At 36.9% G+C, this 18,630-nt stretch overlaps 1 protein-coding gene across 2 annotated transcripts in view; it reads left to right on the forward strand.

Annotated features, from left to right (window-relative positions):
* Positions 1-18,630, forward strand: part of LOC149566117 (plant cysteine oxidase 3-like) — a 113,414-nt gene that overhangs the window by 40,661 nt on the left and 54,123 nt on the right. For both annotated transcript variants that reach the window (XM_089819547.1, XM_089819548.1), the window contains exon 2: positions 13,672-13,838. In XM_089819547.1, coding sequence (XP_089675673.1) covers positions 13,672-13,838 — 167 coding nt within the window. The remainder of the gene's footprint in view (positions 1-13,671; positions 13,839-18,630) is intronic.

Raw genomic sequence — 18,630 nt, forward strand, 5'->3', positions numbered from 1 at the left:
TCAATCCGATTCCGATTCTTGTTACTTTGCTTGTGATTGCAGTGAATGTGAATTTCATTAGGCTGGGTATTGTTTGGTAATTCAAAAGTGCGAATGAGATGAAGTGCAAAAGTGTTGTGTCTGTTTGATTGGAAGATAAATTGGCAATAGTCAAACAAAACTCCTGCTGCGATATGCTACGCTACATTCCACATTTTGTCTTAAGCGCTTCCATGTGAAATGACCAGAGACTGCTTACTGTTAGTCGTTTGATGTGTTGCAATGGATGGTTGAGCTCTCTAAGTGTGCTGAGGTAAGGGGTCATTGATGCTTGGACTTGGTTGCGAAGAGGGTGTGCAAGCCAGTGGTCACCAATCTGCAGAACACTTTATCTCAAAAGATATCTGCAAATATTGGTTAAATTCATTTTGTTAGGAAAATATCTATATGGATAAAACACACATAAGAAAATATTACAGTCTGAAAAGTTATTAGAGAATATAACAAAGATAAGAATGACTTTATTCCTACGTGCATAAGATAAGTCTTAAATTGCGTGCAACATTGGAATCAGTCAACGCAAGGGGTAAATAAGAAGGACGAGAGAAATGGGATGAAATAGGTATGTATGCAGTACCTAAGTCACAAGATTTGAGTTCAAGTTCAAATTTGACAACCACGAAGTTCAGATGAAGTTCGGCAAGGTCAAAAAGATTAATATTGATATAATAGATAAACATACAAAATATTAATATTTTACTAATAAAAAACATAAATAAATATACAGTAAACATTAATATTTTTATAATAAAAAACTAAATAAAAATATTTTACTATTGATAAAGAAATAAAAGTTACATACATTATAATAACATTATGAACAACATTATAATCAACCGAAACCTAAAATTGAAATGAAAATTTTGGAAATGTCCGCTGAGGCTTGTTGATTGTTGTTGCTGTTGTGGGGAGATCATCGGTAGAAGCCCAATGAAGACAACTGAAAATTAGTGATGCAGGAGCATCTTGCATGGAAAAAAAAAAAAAAAGAAATTGGAAAAAAAAAAAAATTGGAAAAGAAAAAAAAAAAAAAAAAAAAAAATTGTGGAGGAGAGAGAAAGTGATGAAAATTAGAGGAGAAATAATAAAAAATAAAAAAAGGGAAAAAGGAGAAAAGAAAGAAAAAAAGGATTTCTATTTTCGAGGTGCATAGGTAGCATAATAGGAAAAAAAATAAAAAAATAAATAGTTGTCATTCCATTTATCGAGGTGTGTGGGAAGAATTCTAGAAAGTTATGAATATTGTAGAAAGTTTTGGAAGTTGTAGAAGGTTGTGGAAGATGTAGAAGGTTGTGGAAGTTGTAGAAGGTTGTGGATAAGTCATGCAAGGGGTGGTAAGTGCCTATTTAAGCAAGGCATATGAGCATTTCTAATCAAGCTCAAGCTTGAGAAGGAGTAGCTTGAGGAGTGGAAGCTCAAGGAGAAGCTTGAGGAGTAGAAGCTTGAGAAGAAGGTGAAAGCTCAAGGGGACGTTTGAGAAGTAGAAGCTAGAAGAGTGGTCTGGCCCTCCATCAAGTGGTATCAGAGCCGCCTTTCATCAGTGGTATCAGAGCAGGAGTTCCTGAGTGTGTGGACAGATCGCCGAAGTTGAGGCAGTTTGCACCAGGACCTTGGGAGGACATGCAGATTGATTGATTGATGCAGAGATGGAAGATTGCACTTGTTGAGGCATGATCGTAGAGAGATTATGGATTGCAAATCCGTTGTCCTAGACTTGTGATGTGGTTCCTGATTGTTCGTGCGAGGTGGCAGGTTGCGATCTGACTTGCAAACAATTTGGTTGTCACAAGGAGCGTGGGAAGGATTTTTTGCAGAGGGTTTACGAAGATCTTGGGAGATGGCTCCAAGAGGATTAGACCCTAAGATGATTGCGAAAATCCATGATATAGTGGAGAGGAATTTTTCTAAGATGTTTGCTCGGTTGGATGCTAAAGCTAAGAAGGTCAAGGTGGAAGAGGATGGTTTTGCTGATCAGTTTGTGGAGCCTAATGCAGAACTTGCAGAGCAACTAGAGGTTGTTGCTGAAAATATTCCTAATGTTATTGATGTTGGGATCGAGGTTCGTTTTCATGATCAATTGGTTGAATCTGACATGGAGATTATGGAGCACTTGGAGGTGGATGATCCAGTTGTTGGAGGTGAGTTATGTATTGCAGAGCATCTTGTTATGAGCAATGAGGTTGTTGGTGTTGAGAGTTTGGCATGTATTGATGGAGATCTACATGTTAGTGCTGATATGAAGTTTGTTGTTGCTGATGCGGGGTTTGTTGCTGCTGGTGTGGATTCACTAGTTGTTGATGTGAATGGGAGTTTGCTAATGAAACATTATGTTCAGTTTGTTTTCGGGAGTGAGCACGCTGATTGGATGGTTGAGATTCTGGTGTTTGATAGAGTGATGCAGATGTGGAAGATTTGTATGGTGGTTTTCTTGTCTTTGTTGAGGTGGAAACCTTTGGTGAAGATGAAGATGGTGGTAGATATTTTTTTTTTGGCATCAAAGTGTGGGACACACTTTTCTATTTACCGGGGAAGTCTGATGCAGGAGCATCTTGCATGGAAAAAAAAAAACAAAGAAATTGGAAAAAAAAAAAAATTGGAAAAGAAAAACAAAAAAAAAAAAAAAAAAATTGTGGAGGAGAGAGAAAGTGACGAAAATTAGAGGAGAAATAATAAAAAATAAAAAAAGGGAAAAAGGAGAAAAGAAAGAAAAAGAGGATTTCTATTTTCGAGGTGCATAGGTGGCATAATAGGAAAAAAAAATAAAAATAAATAGTTGTCATTCCATTTATCGAGGTGTGTGGGAAGAATTCTAGAAAGTTATGAATATTGTAGAAAGTTTTGGAAGTTGTAGAAGGTTGTGGAAGATGTAGAAGGTTGTGGAAGTTGTAGAAAGTTGTGGATAAGTCATGCAAGGGGTGGTAAGTGCCTATTTAAGCAAGGCATATGAGCATTTCTAATCAAGCTCAAGCTTGAGAAGGAGTAGCTTGAGGAGTGGAAGCTCAAGGAGAAGCTTGAGGAGTAGAAGCTCGAGAAGAAGGTGAAAGCTCAAGGGGACGTTTGAGAAGTAGAAGCTAGAAGAGTGGTCTGGCCCTCCATCAAGTGGTATCAGAGCCGCCTTTCATCAATTAGACTGGACTAAAGGATGAAAAATCACAGTCAATGTTGTTCGGTTGGGGAGTAAATAGAAGTTACCATTTATTGATTGTGAAATTCCACCCTCTTTCTTGTGCGCGTGTCGGCTTAAACCCTCTTTTGTGTTCAGGTGCTAGACATATCGGTCAACTGAAAGAAAATAAACACATTTGTTTTCATATGAATTTGTTAATGAATTTGGTCGATATTATTTATTTCCAAAATCTTCAATGGATTTCGAACTTCATCTTTAAGTTCGCCAAATCGTATGACATAGTGCAATAGATTCATCACATATGATTTCTGTTTCAAAATAAGGAGGGTCGACATTGAAGTGCAGGAATAATAATAAGGAACCCCAATTGGACATTAAGGAAGGTGCTACTAATGAGGAATAAGTGTAAATAATATAGGGTTTGGTGGGCTCTATTACATCCATGTTGGAGGTGCTGAAACATTGGTGACAAAGACACTTATAAATAGGGGAATTAAAATATTAAAATTCTATTCATTTGATACGATGGAGAGCAAAAGGTCATTGGCCTATGAGCTTATTAATATATTAAGGTATCATATGTATTTAGAATCCTTGATCACATTATTATTTAAGTGAATATATACATACATACATACATATATATATAGACACACACACACACACACACACACATATACACACCTATATTTCAGAAATTATTTATATTTGATTAAGAAATAATATAGTAAGGTTCCATTGTGAAGGAAATAAAGGGACCACTAACAAGGTAAGTATAAATATATTAAACAATATAATTTATTAGTATTATTGTGAGTTACGAATATTTTCTATTGAGTATAAAGAGTAAACAGGATTACATTGTCTGCTTTACATCATAACCAGGACATTAATAAGGAACCCCAGTTGGACATTAAGGAATGTACTACTAATGAGGAACAAGTGTAAATAATATAGGGTTTGATGGGCTCCATTACATCCATGTTGGAGGTGCTGAAACATTGGTGACAAAGACACTTATAAATAGGGGAATTAAAATATTAAAATTCTATTCATTGGATATGGTGGAGAGCAAAAGGTCATCGGCCTGTGAGCTTATTAATATATTAAGGTATCATATGTATTTAAAATCCTTGTTCACATTATTATTTAAGTGAATATATATATATATATAAGTATTTATATATACATACATATATCTATATACATATGTATATATATATGTATATAAATACATACATACATACATACATACATATATATATATATGCACCTATATTTCAGAAATTATTTATATTTGATTAAGAAATAATATAGTAAGGTTATATATATACATACATACATACATATATATATATATATATATATATATATATATATATATATATATATATATGCACCTATATTTCAGGAATTATTTATATTTGATTAAGAAATAATATAGTAAGGTTCCATTGTGAAGGAAATAAGGGACCACTAACAAGGTAATTATAAATATATTAAATAATATAATTTATTAGTATTATTGTGAGTTACGAATATTTTCTATTGAGTATAAAGAGTAAACAGGATTACATTGTCTACTTTACATCATAACCAGGACCATATTATCAGCCGAGTTTCAGCATCACAGAGTTATAGACAGACATATACAAAATTTTACAAAACATTTACATTTTCTGTCATTTGCAACACACTATAAAGTTCATCTATGTCCTTATTCTAAAACCATGCCTCTAGAGACAGTAGCTGTCCAGGCCTGGATTAACAATTGTGACCAAGGCTGGAGGTCTTATAGCAATTGGGATCACAGTAATCAACGCCTGCTCAAATGTTGGAGGCGCAACTAGCATGTTATCAGAAATATATCCAAAGGTTACTTCACTCTTCAACACAATGGTGGCTCCTTCCTTCAGTAGCTCTTTGAATTTTCTTTCATCCACCTTAAGGACAAGAGTAACCTGCTTGAAGATGTTAAAATATGAGTCTCCTTAGAGACTCAGTAAGATTCCTATCAATACCAGCAAAAATGTTATCATTTCTTTTCTTCCACAAAAGCCATAAAATTTCAAGTGAAATCATAGACCAGAAAGAATTACTACCATTCTTGGTAGCCACGATTTTCCCTGTTATGATATTGATTAGGTTGAAGTTATGATGCAACTGAAACCCAAACATAGCCCAAATTTCTTTAGTAAGCATGCATTCAAAAAAGATGTGTAGGATAGTCTTCGGTTTCCTACAACATGAGCAGAAGTTACAATCCTTGTTTGGCTTAAGAATATGTAGCCTGTGCAGAAGGGGGTGACATAGGAGACATTTTTTTTAGGTTCAATGGGTCTGTGCCACAGATTGTATAGGATAATCTTCCCTTCTTTATTAGTAAGAGAAAGGTTCCAACAGCTATTTAGATGGCAAAAAATCTCATTACTGGTGGGGATCAAATTATACACAATTTTAGCCTTGGTAAGGGGTAGCAGGGTGCCATCAATCCATGTATATGAAGAGGGTCTGAAGTGATTAATTACAGAGGTTTTGGGAAGCATCAACTGCTCCCAAGCGACCTTAGTCATGTTATAGCTTCTCTTCTGAGTTTGTGGGAGGTTGAACTTGGCCTTAAGGTATTCCCACTTAGTGAGAAGTCCATCTGAAGTATTGTCATCTTGTGAGTCCCATTTTTTTGCAAAGCATCCTTAGGTGAGTGTCAATGGCTTCTCATTATGGTATAGGTTCCACCAAATAGACTTTTCACCACATATTTCCTTCTTATTACTGATCACCCTATTTTTGCTGATAAGGTTTCTTACAGCTTCCCAACCTCTCCATAATGTTTTAAACACACTAGATCCTTTCACTTTAATTGTAAACTTGCCTGACAACATGTCACTTATATCTAGCCTCTTCCAGTAGGCTGCCTTATTAGGGTGTCCTCTTAAAATATTGTTTCTAATCAGGACTTTCCAGGGGTCATTGCTTTTGATGGCTCTGGAAATCCATTTGACTGCTAGGGCCAACCCCTGAATTCTAAGGTCTTTCAACCCCAAACCTCCCAAAGATTTTCCCATTGTGCACTAATGCCACTTCACTGCACATGCTTTTCTATTACCTTTCCCGTCTGACCATAAGAAATCTCTAACCATCTTTTGAAAGAAGTTAATTTGACTCTGGTTGAACATCAAGACTGAAGCATAGTAAATAGTATAGGAAGAGAGGATCTTTTGGCGAACTTGAACTCTGCCAGCTAAGGATAAAAACCTGCTATTCCATTTATTAAACATCTTATCCAGCTTACTTTTTACCCACTTCCACATTTCTCCCAAATTAGGGGATATTGAGAATGGTATGCCTAAGTACTTGACTAGATGGTTGGGACCTCCCCATGCTAGGCCAAGCTGCTCACACCAGGAGGGGGGGCTGTCTTGCCATCCAAGCATAATGGATTTGGGGAGAGACACCTTGCTGCCAGATGTTCTACAGAATAAGTCTACTTTCAACATTAAGTTCTGAACATTTCTTTCTTCCATTATCAGGGTGATGGCTGTATCATCAGCAAACTGTATAATAGCAACTTCTTCACCATTGGGCAATGAGATGCCTTTCACTCGAGGAGATAGGTTGTTGTCCCTTATGATGTACCCAAGAGCATCAACTGCTATCACAAACAGTGTAGGTGCAAGGGAACACCCTTGCCTAATAGACCTAATGAGTAAGAAGGTACTGGATCTATTTCTATTGATCTCAATGCAAGCATTAGCATCCCTGAACAGAGCTTGCGCCATACAACAATAGTAATTTGGGAAGCCCAACTGTTTCATCATCATAATAATAAAGCCCCACTCTATCCCATCATAGGCTTTCTCGTAGTCTAACAGCACCATGCATGCCTGCTGATTAGTTTCTTAGCTCAATCAAGAGCTTTCCAACAAGTTATTATATTTTCTAAAATATATCCACCTTTCACAAATTCTATCCAAGTCTGATTAATAACCTTAGGCAGAACATTTTCCAGCCTGTTAGCCAACAGCATAGTAAGTATCTTATATGAAACATTTAAGAGCGTAATTGGCCTCCGGTTTTTAATAAGACTTTTGTCTCCATCTTTTGGGAGTAGTTTAATCACACCAGCATTGATATTACTCCCCAGGGATCCCTTAGAGATAGCTTCATTGTATACTTTCAGCAGGTCTTTGCCAATCCATTTCTTGTTTTGTTTGTAGAACTCAATTGGTAGGCCATTTGGGCCTGGTGCTTTCTTGTTACTAATACTTTAAATAGCATTAAGGATTTCAGCTTCTGATATGGCCTTGTCTAACTCTAGCCTGTCTGTCTGAGAGAGTTTGCTTGGGATCAGGTTAGCTATGTCCTTTCTTGCCATGTCCGTACTAGGTCTCTATTCCTCAGAAGTGAACAAGTGTCTGTAGAAATCTGCAAATGCCTGGAGTATTTCCCCATGGCTCGTAAGCTCCTTATTGTCTTGTCTAATGCAATCAATTCTGGTTCTAGCTTCTTTCATCTTAAGAATGTTAAAAAAATACTTTGACCCCTTGTTACCTAGGATGACCCAGTTGATTCTAGCTCCCTGTATATGGTGGTGTTGATATTTCCTCAGAGAGTCTTTAGCATACATCAACCTTTCATTCAAATTTCTCACAACCCAGGTTATTTTGTAATGAGGCTTCTGCTTCATTTAGTTCATTTTGTAGCCCAAGCTCTTCTTTTCTACTATCTAACGCTTTCTTTTTACCCACTGTTTTTAATAAGGTTTTCCAGCATTCTATCTTCTGATCCCATATTTCAATGGTAGATTTCTTGTCTCCTGTCATACTATTGAACCAGTTGATGATATTGACAACATCATTGACATCATCATAATTTAACAGAGAAGTATTAAGACAGAAGCTGTCATGGCATTTAACATCCCTCCTAAAATCTTCCCCAATAGCCACACATGCTATTATTGGATGGTGATCGGACATGGAATATGGGGTGATAGTTATGGGTGAATCCTGATCCCCTAGGGCAAATCTGAAGAACTCCCTGTTAGCATAAAGTTGATCAAGCCTGCAATAAATCTTCCTTCCCCCTATCTAGAAATTTGACCAGGTCTACCAAATTCCTTTATGATTTTCTTTTTCCCCTTCTAGAGGATCACTAATCCTCAACTTGTTAATCATTTTGTTCCAATAGAACCTCTCATTATCTTTCCATTCAAATTTGTTTCCCCCCCCTCTTGCACAAGCAACAGTGACCATGTTGAAGTCTCCTCCAATCAACCAAGGCAAATTGGGAAGCTCACAAATCCATTTCCAAAGCACAATTTGATATCTATGATCACTAGGGGCATAAATGTTGCGAGGGCTGAATTCTTTCCCATCCCTATTGATGCTAATCCAGACAACTCTATTATAGGGGGATGATCCCCATTCCACAATGTTACCAGACCAACTGGGTCCTTTAGTATGAAAGGTAGAAAACACTTTTGCATCCCTGCAAATACATTTAAGGGCTGTATCCAAGCCAAAGCCAATGGCTTTGACTTCTTGTAGAAACATAACATCTAAGTTCTTATTCCCCAACATGAACCTCTTAACAATATATTTCCTATCTGGGGATTCCAATCCCCTCACATACCATGAGGCTAGGTTTAACTCTGTCATGATGAAAGTTTCTCCTTTTGTCCTTCAGGGGACTGGAAGTTCTTAAAACAGTTGGGTAACTGCTTTTTCTGTTTTTTGATATCCTTAGGACAGTTTGAGGAATCCGGAGGTCTCCCCCTTTTCTTTTGGGTTTTCTCCTGATTATCATTTTTATTTCTTACTTTTTCAATATTTGTAACAATTTTGTCTTTCCTAACTTTTCTTTTTCTCTTATGGGCTTGAAAAGTAAAATTCTCTCCTTTTAAATTGGGCACAACAATATTCATACTCGTCCCTTCATCTTGATCAACTGCAAAGGGGTTCAGCACCTCCTCTGTACTGGGTGGAGTTGGATCAGTACAGGGAGAGGCAAGGTTCACTGGTGGGTGCTCTCCCTGCCAAGGCAGAGGGGGATTTGGCCAGAAAAACTATAAGCTCAAAATTTGACAATCTATTGATTCCATGATATGCATCTTGAAGAACCTCAAGGCTGTTAAGATTATTACTGGTGGACAAAACATCTGTGGAGTCCACAATTTCCCTCTCTTCCGGGGGTGCACCCATCAGTGCGGGCTCCCTCTCCTCTACTCCCCCCCAAGCCAACCAGTGCATAGGATGGCTCCTTTCCAATATCGATGCTACCGTAGACAATGGATTTCAGTCTGCTTTTAGCAGCTGCTGAAATTCTTCTGATTTTTTGGAGGGCAAGCTGCTGTGCATTAAGGACTCTATGCTTCGGTTTGTTGCCTTGCGGCTCAAGACCAAGGAAATTGTATTTAAGTCCGGCAACCCACTAATTATCGGGTGTTTGAAAGAATTCAATTCTTCCTTATTAATATTGTTATGTTCAAATTTTTCTTGCAAGGCATCCAGCTCTACCTGAAGCTGCCTATTAGAGATTAGAGGAAAACTCTTAGGGTTAACCGAGTGTTGTGAGGCATGGGCTTTCTTGCTAGGAGTAGGACCATTTTTAGGTTTGATGATAAGGCAATATTTCCTTACAATGCCCCTCCTTTTTGCACAGGAAACATACATTAAGCCCACCAAGGAAGGTAATAGGGCATGCAAATTGGCAACCTTCTATTTCAAATAGAGGGATTTCAATACTCAGATTAATAGCAACTAAAACCCTTGCATTAGAGTGAGTGAGCAGATTAACTGTATGATCCACTCTAATAACAAACCCGATGGGGGAAAGGGCTTGAGGGATGAAATTCCACAAAAAAGGGGGCATATCACCTTGTAATCCATCTAGGGAATGACAGTGCAACTACTTCATCAAGAGTGGCCTCAAGAGACCATGCTATTGCTCGAAAGATGGTAGAGGCAATTCTCTATATTGCCTTCTTACCACTTCTTTCTGATGGTTAGGGTTTTCAAAGAAAATGGTAAATAGGCCTTTTTGAACCAGTCAAAGCAATGAGATGTGGAATCCAATTTTTTTGTTCCAAACATTAACCCAATCATTCAAAAACTTTCTTGAAGGGATGGAATTTAGATCTTGGGCTACCAAGAAAATAGTTGTATCGTTTAGCCTATTGTTTTCAGTCTCTATTGCTATGGACATTTGTGCATTCGGTATGATAACAAAAGGGCTGGTAGTAGGAACCTTACCTCCCTCTTCCTGTGGTTGAACTGGTCCTGGTTGATGTTGCTTGAAGAATCAAGCGCCATCTGGGATAGATGGAACACCTTCAACAACATCCTTGAGTGTCGTTCTGTTGGCTTCGACCCTCCCTTTCTTGTCTTTGGTATCTCCATTTTGCTTAACTTATGATCCCATAAAAGGGAAAAAAACCAAGCAATTAATGAAATGTACTAACGAGGGACCTTCCACCAGAGGGGAGGTACCTCAATGGCCACGCTTCCAATTGTAGATGCTCCCAATGATGATCTAAAATTCCATTTTCATCACTATGCTCTGTGAGTTATTAATATTTTATTGAATAGAATGAAATATGAAATATAATTCTAAATAAGGAAAATAATTAGTAACGAATAAGGAAGTCATCCGGAGGGCATTATCCTTTGACTACATGAGATAAGTATTCTCTTTTGAGTACAATTTCCAAGTATTGCATTCCTAATATAGTAAATCTCTTATTTGTATTTTTGTACATACTATAAGAATTATTTGCCTTGATCTTTTCCTTTCTCTTCGAGAATTTTCTTACAAGAAAAGGGTGATTGATAATCATAAACAACCATTGATGAGGAGCTCAAAAGATTGATATTTAGAGGGAGTTTGAAAATCCATGTGTGTGACTACATGATTTTGATGGGCCTACCCCTTGTGTAGATCATGAGGAAGCAATGATTTCCAAATGATTACCACTTGTACTTGTAAAAGTAATTGGAAGGTGACAATCTTTCAATAACTTAACCTTCTATTGTGATGGACATTATATGATGCCTGAAACAGATCATAATAGATTGTAAACTTGCATGGTGGATTAAGTTCCCTAAATAGACCATGGCCTTCTATTGTGATGGACATCTTATGATATTTAAGTAGATTACAATAGAAGATTACTTGCATGGTGGATTAAGTTCCTTAAATAGATCACGGCCTTCTATTGTGATAAATATCTTATTACGTCTAAACAGATCACAATTAGATGGTGGATTAAGTTCCTTAAACATACCATGGCTATTCGTATGGTAATCATTACTAAGAATGCGTTTGTACATACTTTGTGAATATTTTAAGTATTTGGTGAATATCATATGTTGATATTCTGGAGGCTAATACTCATGATATAAAATGTAATATCAAAATGTTGAATATCTTCGGATCAAAGATATTCTTGTAAGTACATTTAGTAGATGTTCATGTGTTTATCCTCCCTAGCTAAGAAGGAGTGTTGATGTTTGGTAGCTTCTTTCGGTTAAACCTAATAATATATATAATTATATACGAGATAAAATTATATATAAGTTTATATATATATAAAATTAAAATCATTATTATTAATTATTTAATTAACGAATAGACATGTCTCTTGAAGGGGCATGTATCTTCATGGTTTATATTCATTATATATAAGAGAAATCGCTGCACTTCAAGTTCAAACACACATACCGTATAGGCAGTGCTGTTACATTTGCAGCGGTTCTAAAATTCAACATAGTATATATTTGGAATTACATGACTTTTGGGTAAGAAGCATATAAGAACAGATTGGAGAGAAATATTCGGAAATATTCTTTTTTGGGTTTTATTATTGGAGTCGGGTCTTCTCAAATAGCTACTACTACATTGTCATACTAGTTCCAGCATGCATCTTGTGTTCGGAGGAGTGAAATTTACTCTTCTTAACATTAGTTTGGCCTTCAATTATGTTTTTGATTGATTATGTTTCTATATATTTCTAATTTTCCATCATAGCATTATATGCATGCAATTGGTGTATGCAGCTATGTGTAGATGTAATTGAGTGCGTTTAATTTGGATCTGAATCAAAAGTGGTTGGTCAAGTGTGAGTCCAAAACACCTTGATGCAAAAATGATACGTGGATGTCCTTAACATGGGAAGAGATGCAATTTTTGAGAGGCAGAATCAATATTGCTCGATCAAAGATGTCTGTGAATTTCCTTATTAATGCTTGTTTCTGGTATGCTGGAAGTCAAGCGAAGAAGGTTATTTCTGCAAATCAGATATATTATCATTCTTTCTCAAGAATAGGAAAAAATAAGCTTTGAAGGCAAAGGTTTTGTACGACTAATAGCCATCCAAAATGGATCAATTCATTTTTGACCCAAAAGATCCAAGATAGGTTGGATGTGAGACAATGGGGCTAATATGAACTAAATGTGTCTGCTCCTGTGGAAACATACTAGGATAGCTAGGAGAGGTTCAGTAAGGTCAGCTGAAAAGCAAGCATGCCACTTATGACCAAATAAACAGTCAGTCATTTTCAGCATGGATATTGATGGGAAGTATTCATGAATTTTTTTCTTGGTGGGTGATCTCAATTGGAATGACCATTAGCTTCCAAAATCAGACCAACAGGGTATATATGGTACAATTGTTCATTTGTCATGCTAAGATTGATGAAACAAATTGAAACTGATGCTTGTGTGGAATACTTGAATTCAGAAGGCCAACCAACCTCTAAAGTTAATCGAGTCAAACTTTAATGAAGTGCAGAGGCTAGGGAGAAGTTCTATTGTTCTCTGCTGCATGTGTTGCTGGCAGTTTGGTGAAGAGCATGGATGTTTCAAGCTCATGGAGTATATGCGATACTTCTGAGTGATATGGACATCTTTCAATTGCTAGAGTTTTTTAGAATATGGTTTATCCAGACTGAAATTGGTGTCCTGTGGAAATGCTATGCGATAATTTCAATTGTTCTTTTGTGTGTACTTCATTTCTCATGTCTTCATCTTGAATTCTCAGTTGTATGGAGCTGTTTTGTAGGTGTAGGAAGCATAATTAATACAGCACTAGTGAATTTTGTACAAGACCTGTTAGGCACATTGTCACAAGAACATCCTGATAAATTACAGATACACTTTCTTCAATTCTTTTAATGAAATTGTAAAATTAGTTTGTTTTGTTTAAGTTTTGATCTACCATAACTTTGTTTCATAATTCATATAACACATTTGTCTCACTTTAAATATTGTGATTCTTTCTCGTATTCCTACTCATTAAAAGGAGTTGTCCTTTATGATGGCTTGGTCAAAAACGCATTTTTGTTCTTATTTGTTTTGTGTTCATAAAGCTTTAGCAGAAGAATACTATTTATCTGATAATGATGAATCCGGAAGTGATTTGTCTATTCTCTAGGCATTTTTCAATTGCATGCCCAATTTTTTGTAAGCTCTCATGATAAGACTTTGATAAATGCATTTTTTTATTGCAGATACCTTCAAACCTATTGATGTTGGGCTTAATGATGATGCACTAGATCAAGATCGTGGTTATGGATTTTTTGGGCAAAATATTCAAAGAAATTGGCATTCACCTATGGTAGCTCGATGGTCGCAACCTGTTACATACTTGCACATTTATGAATGTGACAGCTTCACTGTGAGTGTGTATACTTAATTCATTATCTATATTTAATTGGCTTACATATTCCTCAATTAAAAATCAACTATAAAGACAAACAATAATTTGTTTTGTTCCCAACCTTGGCAATGGGATCATAGTATTCTTGCTACTTGAAGTATTCATATACTTTGAGGACAAAGAAAGTCAGAGGATTCTCAGTGTGAATAGTGGCTGAGTTGACATTTGTTCAATCAAGAACTTTCCTATGTGTTCAAGATGATGGAAAAAATTAACCCCCAGTTTGTTTTTCTCTTTTTGTTTAAGGTGTCAATAGACCATTTTGGACATAACATGTGAATTTTAATACTTACTGAACATGAAATGAGGCAAAGGGAAGAAGAGACAGAATGGAGAGGTGCTGAATATTTTTGATCAGAGATTTTGACTAGTTACATTTTTACCCTCATTGACTAGCGGTATTGATGTCAACTAGCATTGGCTTTTGTCTTTGACTGATATAATGGGTCAGAACTGCTGCTGTCAACTTTAGACAGTCTGTTTGAGCTTTGACTTGCTATTTTGATTGAAAATTAGATGGAACATTGACTGCTGCATCTGTTTTGGATGGCCCAAAGGCTACAGAGATAGATTGACTGAGGTATTTCCCAGCTCAACTTTGAAAAGATCTGATGGGTGAGCACTCTTGCTTGATTGACTTTGTGCTTCAGTCTTATTTTGGAATGCTGAATAATTCGAATATTGAACTCATTTAAGTGCATACCAATGTAAGGCCCTTTAGAATAACTTCTGTTAGCATTCGTATTAACTAACATGTGGCTGTTTTTCACAAAGGGGCTAACAATCACCCAAACTAACAAGCTCTGACTTTGCCTCAATTTTTAGATCCACAAGCTGAATACATCCAGATGAGCTTCTGTTGTAGGCTGTAGCTATCCCATCCTCTTGGTGTGCATGGATAACTAGCTGACACATATGCCGAGTATGTGTTTAAGCAAGGTCCAATGTTCACACACCCTGTATCTATTCCTTCTAGTCAATTTTTGCCACCACCTCTTCCCATTTGTCACCCGTTTGTTGATTCATTCCTTTTTTCTTTATCCATGGTGCAATTGGCAATTGTTTTTCCTTTGTTATATTGTCTGTGGCATGTGCAATGAAATATTTTTCAAATAGGCACAATGTTTCACAATCTCTCAATGATTCTGTGCAATAGTTTGATGAAATATTATGGGATATGCATAGTGCCTCTCAGTCTTTAAAAACTCTTAAATAATTTCTTATATATGCACTAAGCCTATACCCACCATTTGTAGTCATTGTCTTCTCATATTTTTTTGTCTTTTTCTTGGGACTCTTTAATTAAAGCATACATGCTATGAAATCGAGCTTAGTTCACGTATGTGGATTATGTAGAGGTAGCATACTCTGAAGTCTGAACAAGTCTGAAGCTCATCTGCATGCACCTTTGTTTCTTTACGTTCAATGCATTGTTTGCTGTTAGGTCTCTCTGACAATGTATTTTTATGTTCAATTGAATTTGAATAGTTCTGAGATTCAGATTAAAATTTGCAGAGTCCTTGCTTTCCTTGTTTAACCCTCATTTGTTTGTTTCAGATGTAGGCATCCCGAGATGCTGTTTGTGTTAGTGTAGTTTTTTATTTTTCTTTTTTTGCTAGGTTTTTCCTACACTTTTTAATAATCTCGCTTAGGTTAATAAAGCATGTCTTATTAGGTGAATGGTTGTGAGGTGTCACCTTCCTACATGTGAGCATCCATTAGCTATCTTGGGAAGATACTTTGCTATCTTTAGTCCGATAGACGGTTGCTCCTCATTGGTTGGTGTTGACACCTCCTCCCTCTTCCTAGCCTATATAAGCATGCTACCTGGCTTGTATTTGCATCTCTTGTTTTTGCATCCTCTTAATGCTATTTTGCTTCCAGCATTTGCATTACTCTCTTGGAGACTAACTCTATGATGCTATTTTGATTTTGTATCATTTGCATTCATAGTTTAGATATTTACTCTTTGCACTAGTTTTCTGGGTTATTAATCTTTTCAGATTCTAACATGGTATCAGAGCTTTTCTATGTGCAAGAGTAGATTTTAGTTTCTTTATTTGAGAGATTCGGGGGGGGCAAATAAACTTTATTGTAGTTTTTTGAAAAACAAAGTATGCTCTTCTCTTGCATCTTTGGATGATCCTGAGAATCAGAAAAGTTTTGACAAAAACAGTTTTTCTCTGGGGTTTAAATCTCAAATTTGACAACCAATTTGCATATTTGGAGTTTTCAATCAGTTTTGCAGGTTCCAACATGCCATTGATGGACTTAAGAAGCTGATCCAACATTTGCATGTCATATTTTGGTTGCTGGGGTCGTTTTCTGATTTTTGGAGCTGTTTTTTACTATTAAAGGCGTCTGATTTACACTACAACAACATCTTCTGTTCATCAGCAAGAAAAACGCTTTTTGGGTTTTGTTCGCAGCCCCGAAAAACCATCTGGGTATCTTTTAGATTTTGCATGCAAGCTGTATATTTTTCAAAATCGAGCATGCAAAGCTACAGCCATACCCCTCTCCGTTGGCAGCCGCAGATTTGAATGCAGTTTTCAAATGTCTCGTTCTTGCTCATACGGACTCCGATTTTGATGATTCTTGTTATGAACTTGGCTATTTTTTTGTGCTCTATCCACTAGTGGAGTTAGTTTTTGATTTTCATGCATGAATTCTTCAGAAATTGCAGATTCTCAGCCGTGACTGTGCACAGTTCTCGTTTTGGAAACTTCAGAGGATCATAACTTTCTCATACGACCTCGTATCGAGGCGATTCTTTTTTTGAAAGTGCATGATTTTTGAAGTAGATCGCAGTGGTGCTATTTGTTTCCTTGATTATTGTGCCCAAGTTTCACTCTTAGCATATGCTCTTCATGAGGGTTTGTAATGCATTGAAATCAAGACCACTAAGTATCTCTTTCTAGTGGTAGTTGTAAATGCACTAAAATAAAGTGCCAAATAATATTTCTTTGGGGGGGGTTCTTTGATTGAGTAAAGAGGGGGGGGGGGGGCATTGTCGTGGCTGGATTCTCTTCCTTTTAGCATTTCTTTGCATTCCTTCATCATGGATCAAACAAATATGCCCATCCTAACTCCATACAATTACTTTGAGTGGAAATCACGCATGATAATTCACTTAAGGAAAGATGGATTAAATAGGATAACTATGGGACTTGAAACTGAACCTGCTAAAGATGAAGACAAGCCTAAGTGGTTTAACAAATGTGATGAGGCATATGGAACATTGTGTTTGTCTGTTTCTCCTGACTTGCTATTTCACATTGAGTCTTTGGATACACCAAATGAAGTATGGACAAAGCTAGAAACATTATTTGGCACACAAGATTCAATGAGGGGTCATATGTTGGAAAATGAATTAATTAGTTTGAGTCCAGGCAATTTCAACACAATCCAAGATTTCTTCACCAAATTGAAATCACTAAGGCTGCAGTTAAAACAATGTGGAATTGAAAAGAAAGATGAACAACTGATTCTCAGTATTCTCTCTAAGCTAAGTTCAGAATATTCTGTGTTTGTCTCTACCTTCTATGCTACTAAGGGTGCACTTGGTACTCAATTCACCATGCCATCTCTAGATGATTTTGCTGTCAATCTTACTCGAGAACAGGACAAGCTAATCCAGATGGGCACTCTTAAGTCCTCTAAGTCACATGTCTTAGGAACCAACCAAGGCACAAAAGAACAAAAAGGACAAAGTAGTAACAACAATAGTAAGGATGAGAAACAAAATAATAGTGAGGAAAAGAAGGATCAGATACCAATTGCTTCAAAAGCAACTATTGATACCTCATCCTCCAAGGGCGATAAGCCTAAGAAAGAAAAGGTTAAATGTGCCTATTGTAAAAGACCCGGTCATGATGAACATAAATGTTTGAAGAAACAAATTGATCACTTGACATACATTCTTGAGAAGAATAATATTAGTGTTCCTGAGTCTATCAAACAAAGTTTTAATGAAGAGTCTAACAAGGCAAAAGAAAACAACAAGGGGAAAGGAAAGGGCAAAGCTCTTGTTGCAGTTGCTTCCTCACCATCCACTTGGGTTCTTGATTCGGGTGCTTCGCACCACATGGCTTCATCTAAGGAAGAACTTGCATCCTTGGAGCCATGTACTATGCCTTCTATTTTGATGGGTGATGACACTCCTATTGAGGTGTGTGGGAGAGGGTCTGTTGATGTGGGGGATGGCACATTCCATGATGTTCTTTGTGTACCCTCATTATCAACTAATCTCCTATCAATATACCAAATCACTCACACAGGTTTAGGCAAGCCGGTTGAGTTCACTCCTGATTCAGTGGAGATATGTGAGTTGCATAGTGATTCTGTAGTTGCAGTTGGGAGAGCAGATCATCAGTCACGGCTCTATCTGTTTTCTCACTTTGTTCCTGATCCTCCTTCATCTGTTTTGCTCACTCACTCTAATGATGTGAGTAAATTATGGCATGAGCGGTTTGGCCATCTTAACTTCCGCTATTTGCATCAGCTCAACCAGCAGAGCATGGTCACAGGGTTGCCTTCGGTTCAATTCTCAGGAGGTGTTTGCCAAGGTTGCATTCTTAGTAAGCATCCTAAGGAAAAGTTTGACAAAAGTAAGGCATGGAGAGCTTCACAGATACTAGAGTTAGTTCATAGTGATTTGGCTGGTCCATTTCAACATCCTTCTTTCAACAGGGCCCGATATGTCCTCACATTCATTGATGACCTTTCTCGATATACATGGGTGTACTTT

The sequence above is a fragment of the Cupressus sempervirens genome, chromosome 3 (assembly GCF_028749045.1).
Source record: "Cupressus sempervirens isolate cs-2001-9-10 chromosome 3, ASM2874904v1, whole genome shotgun sequence".
NCBI lineage: Eukaryota > Viridiplantae > Streptophyta > Pinopsida > Cupressales > Cupressaceae > Cupressus > Cupressus sempervirens.